The following is a 6,407-nucleotide window of genomic DNA, read 5'->3' on the forward strand; positions in this document are numbered from 1 at the left end:
CTTTGCTTTCCTCAACTGAGCTCATTAATTATACAACTTCATATACGAATACGAGTAGAAAGTAGAAAAGTAGTTAAGTATTTCCCAACAACTTCCTCAGAATTTCCATTTTTATACCAACATATGTGATGGACAATGTGCTGTACATACCTGTCGAATTTGAACTCAGCGGCAATCCACTGTTGAGACCAATCACGCTTTGCTCGCGAGAGTACCCAGTCTCCGGAGCCACTACCAACTTCAAGGCATCTGACACGATATAGTAATAATCGATTTTCACCCGGAATTTACCGTGAAATTCGCGACCAACAATTGATTATTTTCAGTGGAATATATTTCTCATATCACGGATGAAACTCCAATAATCACCGTTTCGAGACGAAGAAACTGGGCGCGTATTGTTTGTAAAGGTTGCGGATTCGATCCCTGGCACGGACATTTCTCGCTTGCTAACAGTCGCGGCGAACAACATACACGATTGCTGTGAGTTTTTCACGTGAAACGGAGTGATCTTCCCAGTGTGATTCGCGAAGTGTTTTCAATTCACTTTTTCATAAATCGAGTTTTTCACATAGAGTATTATGCCACTTCACGTAAAACGGTTGAAATTTCATCATACAAATCAGAAAACCAAACTCACACGCCGCGATCGTCATCGGTGATTTTCAACTTCCCATTATTCAGCATCTTAGGCATCATATTCGCCGCGAACTCCTCAACGTTGTCAACCACTGAGAAATAAAAATATCCCCCGTTTGAGCACATCTACATGACGCTACTGCTAAGTTCATATATCAGAAATTTCTGAGTGCAGCCGAAGTGGCGGAGAAAACGTCTGTGGGCGTATGTAGTACGCTGTTCGGTCTCGTACGAAGTATACTCCCTCTTTTTTGTGGTGCCTCCGACTTTACGCCTAACGCCCTGGAGGAATATATGGTCACTTTTCTCAGCTGAGTTCAGGAGTTTCCTCACTGGTACGAATTGGAGTGGAAATACACGGAAATCAATGAAAATTTCCCCAGAAAATTTCTTCAGATTTTCCATATTGTCACCAACACATGTTGCTGACCATGTGCATACTTTCCGACACTCGCAGTTTCCTCTATAGTGCGATGTTAGAGCGCATCTACTTCATGTTATTACTAAGTTCATATACAAAGCGACGACCGCCAGTCCCAACGAATCTGATCAATTTGGGTTCATTTCACCACAGTGAATAATGTGCGTTATTAATAAGAATAGCTCTGAAACTATATCGCATAAACATTGTTAACATTGCTATGAACATGTGATGTGATAAAAGTAACCTTTCGAGACTATGATAGCGACAAGTTGTTCACTATCATTAATCCCGGAATAAAAAATGCGCATTTTCCACATTTGCATAGTATCAAATTGACACCTACCTTGCTCGATTCCAATTCCTTTCCATCCTTGCAAAATTCGCTGTTCAATAGAGTCATTTTCAGTGGACTTTGGTAGATATAAAAAGCGCGCAAAAGATGGTTTGATCTGAAAACAACCAGTTTTAGAGGAATATATTTTCGGTCACCTCAGCTGAGCTCAAGAGTTTACATACAATAGAAGTGCACAGAAATTTCCCTAAAATTTTCTCACAATTTACATAAAATGGAGTTTCACCCGTTTTACGTAAACTGGTATAAAACTCGGTGAAAAACGTAATATTCACACTATGCAGCAGTCGTGATGTGCGGACTGGCTAGTCTGGTCTTCGGCATGATTGTAAGAGGGCATAGTTCAAAGCTCAACAATGGAGTTCGAGCGGAAAATCAAATCTATCTATATAGTTTGTAGCTCAACTGCTGAGCTATGTAACGGCCGATTGTGTGAAGCTGGTGCTTCAAGATAGACAGCACACAATGCAGTGTTCCGCACAGTGAAATATGTTTTTCATATCCCTAGGGTGAAACTCCAATGCTGCCAAAAACATCCTACATTAACAGAAGTGTCGCTCGCCAGGAATTTCTTCGCGGCATTCAAATCTCGTCGGGCCTCAGCAATCAAGTGATCTCCGAATTTATCTAAAGCACAATAAGAATAGGACGAATAGTTTTCAAACAAAATCGTTGCTGAATATTGTCAATCACTATTTTGTTATTCCCTCTTTACAAACGCCAAGCCGCGATTTCGAGGAACTCCAAAAGTATTACTCACGATTTCTTTTATGAAAAAAAATATTATTAATTTTACGATATTTTTTAATTAATTTTTATGGGAAAATCAAATAATATAAATTTATACACGTAAGATTTTTCTCACGAGTATTTTGGTTTTTCTCCTCAACACTCCCTGAGTGAGCATGAAAAATAATAAACATTTTTTCCGGAAAAAATGTTTTCCCAAAATCTTTTCTGCACTTCCTCACCGATTCGATAATAATGGAAAAAATCGGCGATTTCCTCAAAACTGCCAAGGAAAGAAATAAAATTCCGAATTGAATAACAATAACAAACGACAAACCATAAATATTTCTCCCTGAAAAATTCTCTTTCAATAGCAAAAAAAATTTGCGGAAAAATCAGCGATTTCCCTAAAAAACAGTCCAAATTTTCAATATTACTTTTGAGTCCGTCAGCTCTCTTCTCCTCTTCGCTTAACTTCCCTTCAGCTCGCTTTATAGCAGCATCAGCAGCCTCCTTGTCGGCGCCACTAGTGATCGCCATGGTTGTCGCTATCGATGCTAATGTACCTTACATGAACAACATCGTCAACTAAATGAAAATGGAGAAATTTTGATTTTTATATACTTCTACCCAAGTCGTGTGTGGATTTCTACAATATAGTGAAAAAACTCCTGAGCTCAGCTGAGAAGAGCGAACGCATATATACATTTCAACACTAGAGTAACATATCAGTCCCCGTGTGAGACAACTTGCATACGACCAACTACATTACTTCCAGTAAGGCCTTCTAGAGCGATGGCTTCCGAGCTCCGACCGGCTAAGGAGAGAATCCTGGCGTATATGTTACGACAACCTGACGATAGCAGCGACGATCAGTGAGAGTCTATAGTAATAATAATGACAATGACGATGACGACCACCAAAAGTCCGTAGTGATGGAGTTTCACCCATTTTACGTGAAGTGGCGTAAAACTCTGTCAAAAACGCGATATTCGCGGCGCTATGTAGCAGTCGTGAAATATATTTTTCACTAGTGTTTTGCATATCACTAGGCTGAAACTGCAATATTAATAACCAACAAATCGCCACTACTCACATGAACCACAACTTTTCGAATTCGCCTTAAACTTCGCTCCTACTTACCGTCTTCAAGGATCCCCTTCTCACTAGCCTTCTTATATGCCGCTACCGCAGCCTCATACCATCCATGTCTGAGGCAGCCCCTTAGGAACGCACCTAGTAGAAGGGGAGAAGATATGGAAATTGTGATATGTAGTTCTACGCGTAGATTTTCATGATCACCGACAGTGTAGAGGGAAAATATGCAAAAATTGGCGATGACAATATGAAAATTTCGAGAAAATTTTGGTAAATTCTTGTAAATTTCTATACACTTCTACCCGAATTCAGATGTAAACTCCTATAATTAGCTTTGAAAACTCCTGAGCTCAGCAGCTGAGGAAAGCGATTACATATACTCCTCCTATTATTACTCACAGAACGCCCATTAGCAATTTTCGTCTTCATCATTTCTTCCAACAACTCGACAGCTTTATCTCTCATTCCTTCACTAGCATACCCCTTCAGCATAGTAGTCATCGGAACCTAAAAAATGTCTCCACCGGGAATCGAACCCGCGACCTTTGGATCCTACCACAGAGGGACCCACCGAGTCACGCATCTCCGCCAGAAACCTACAACAGTGACAATAGCAACCTTGAAGAGTGCCAAACTGCATTGACCGTGAAAAATATTTCAGTGGAGTTTTCACCCGTTTTACGTGAAGTGGCGTAATACTCCGTGAAAAACGCGATATTCGCGGCGCTATGCAGTAGTTGTGAAATATATTTTTTGCTAGTGCTATTCATATCACGGATGAAAATTCAGTGGAGTTTCCCCCGTTTTACGTGAAGTGGCGTAATACTCCATGAAAAACGCGATATTCGCGGCACTATGCAGTAGTCGTGAAATATATTTCTTACTAGTGCTATTCATATCACTAGGGAGAAACTTCAGCGACTTTCAACTCCTCGAGGGATTCTCCCTTGCTTTTAATGTTAGTGATAAAGAAATATATTTTTGCTTACTTCAGCTGAGCTCAGGAGTTTATATATACAAATTTTTGTAAAAAGTGTACAGAATCCCCCCTAAATTTCCTCATAATTGTCACCAACACATGTAGTCGATCAGTGCTGGAATTTATGTTAGCTTTCCTCAGCTGAGCTCAGGAGTTTCCTCACTAATTAGTGAAATTAGAAATGTACAGAAACCAACCAGAATTCCCCCTAAATTTCCTCATAATTGTCACCAACATATGTAGTCGATCAGTGTTGGAATTTATGTTAGCTTTCCTCAGCTCAGCTCGGTAGTTTCCTCACTAATTATACACGAGTAGAAATGTACAGAAACCAACAACAATCTCCGAAAAATTTCCTCAAAATTTTCATATTGTCACCAACATATTTTCCCACACACTTTTACTTACTCTTCCGCCTTAGTAATATCGTCGCATCGAACGCATACGTTGATGATGTTAGCATAGGTATGTTTATCAGGTCGACCTCCAGCTTTCTTAATACTATCCATAATTCCCAGAGCCGTCACTAAAATTAATCTACCTTGTGCTGCACAGTGAGAGCGCTACTACCCAATTCTTTTCTTTCGGCCGCTCGAGTGAGCTTCTTGTTGAAGGGCATTACATCGACTTTTTTGTCGCGTTTTTGTTGATTTTTTTTGTTCTTTTTCCCTTGACCGATCTGAATCACACACCAGTTTTAGAAAAGAATATGTTCGCTCGTTATGGTAGAAAACGCACAAAAACTAATGAAAATTTCTCCCAATTCTCCCCATAATTTTCATATTGTCGCCAACACGTGCAGTTGAGCATGTGCATATATACGTAAGTAGACCCCCTACTACTGCTACTACTAATATCACTCCTACTACCTTATTGATCTTCTCACCCGAGGCCAACTTCTGGATAAGGCCGAAGCGGATCTTCATAAAGAGCAATGACAACTGAATGACGTCCGAGATCACAAAATATATAATAACAAATCAAATACAACTTCATGAAACAATCACGTAATGAGGAGTTCTGATCTTCTCATGTGGAAGTCCAACAGCTTTACGAAGGAAGGACTCGACCATAGTAGGTAACCATTTAACTTTGAGAAATAACGATCCCAAGGGTTTGATAACAATGGGGAAAATGTTGCTAATGTGATGATGACATTTACATGGGAAATTGATTGAAGAATGTGTTCCTAGCCATCCGTGGAAAATTCAAAATGAGTCCGGCCCCCTGGGAACATTGATCAGCCTTAGTCATAGGCTTGCCTTTAGCTACTAGCTACTTAGTCTTGCTATACACTGATGTATCTACATATTGAAAAAACTATGTTGTTGTGTTTTTTGTGGAAACAGAATTATACACGTTTGACATGGTAGATTATACGAGTCACAAGTGAAAGGTTCATCAGCCTTAACAAATCAAACAAATAAACAGAGCCCACAAAGAGACGGGCGGAACAATGGTATGTTCTTGTGTTTGTCATGGCTCCCAAGACGAATCTCCTCATATCTTTGGTCGTCGCCCGCCCGACCGTTTTGCTCAGTACTATCTCGTTGCAGCATGATCAATTAAGTAAGACTAAGATTTGATTTCTCTCCTATGGTTGTGTTGAACGATGATTATCTCGACAACTTTCCCAACGAGTCTGTAATGGCCAATGAGCATACCAAGGCCAATCAACATTATAGGTTCCTGGATGATACTCTAGACCATAGCTGTCACTCAGTGTAGATGTGTGAAGGGCGAGAGCACGTAGTATTGAATTTGGGCGATGTGGAGTTTCACGACCGTGATATGAAAAACACTAGTGAAAAACCCATTTCACAACTACTGCATATCACCGCGAATGTCGAGTTTTTCATAGAAGAGTTTTACACCACTTCACCAAAAAATGGGTGAAACTCCTCTTGAAAGGAGATTAGAACAGAATTGATTTACACGTGTTTCGCAAAATAACTGACTGCTCCGCAAACATAATAGTTATACATGTTAGCGAAAATGAGTCACAAGTGAAACGGTCATCAACCCTACCAGTCAAACAGATGAACCCAATCCGCAGAGGAATCGTAGGAATTACGGTATGTACTATTCGCCTACTGAAAAGTTCGGACTGACTCGACGGAGCGAATCGGGCGTTAATGGTCTGTGCACGAATTCGGAAAACGGGGCCCTATTTCGAGCGGGCGTAC

At 40.3% G+C, this 6,407-nt stretch overlaps 2 protein-coding genes across 2 annotated transcripts in view; both read right to left on the bottom strand.

The window, feature by feature from the left end:
* Pmar_PMAR024666 (pentatricopeptide repeat-containing protein, putative) overlaps nt 1-5,147 on the bottom strand; it is a gene marked incomplete at both ends in the record, with an annotated part of 6,638 nt that extends 1,491 nt beyond the window's left edge. Inside the window, 12 exons of the mRNA XM_002764464.1 lie at nt 151-249; nt 641-731; nt 1,407-1,512; nt 1,957-2,042; nt 2,582-2,710; nt 2,917-2,997; nt 3,288-3,380; nt 3,638-3,749; nt 3,799-3,838; nt 4,630-4,747; nt 4,792-4,900; nt 5,091-5,147. Coding sequence (XP_002764510.1) covers nt 151-249; nt 641-731; nt 1,407-1,512; nt 1,957-2,042; nt 2,582-2,710; nt 2,917-2,997; nt 3,288-3,380; nt 3,638-3,749; nt 3,799-3,838; nt 4,630-4,747; nt 4,792-4,900; nt 5,091-5,147 — 1,121 coding nt within the window. The remainder of the gene's footprint in view (nt 1-150; nt 250-640; nt 732-1,406; nt 1,513-1,956; nt 2,043-2,581; nt 2,711-2,916; nt 2,998-3,287; nt 3,381-3,637; nt 3,750-3,798; nt 3,839-4,629; nt 4,748-4,791; nt 4,901-5,090) is intronic.
* Nucleotides 5,148-5,213: 66 nt separating this feature from the next.
* Nucleotides 5,214-6,407, bottom strand: part of Pmar_PMAR024667 (pentatricopeptide repeat-containing protein, putative) — a gene marked incomplete at both ends in the record, with an annotated part of 3,706 nt that continues 2,512 nt past the window's right edge. Inside the window, one exon of the mRNA XM_002764465.1 lies at nt 5,214-5,311. Coding sequence (XP_002764511.1) covers nt 5,214-5,311 — 98 coding nt within the window. The remainder of the gene's footprint in view (nt 5,312-6,407) is intronic.

The sequence above is a fragment of the Perkinsus marinus genome (assembly GCF_000006405.1).
Source record: "Perkinsus marinus ATCC 50983 genomic scaffold scf_1104296977064, whole genome shotgun sequence".
NCBI classification, from domain to species: domain Eukaryota; phylum Perkinsozoa; order Perkinsida; family Perkinsidae; genus Perkinsus; species Perkinsus marinus.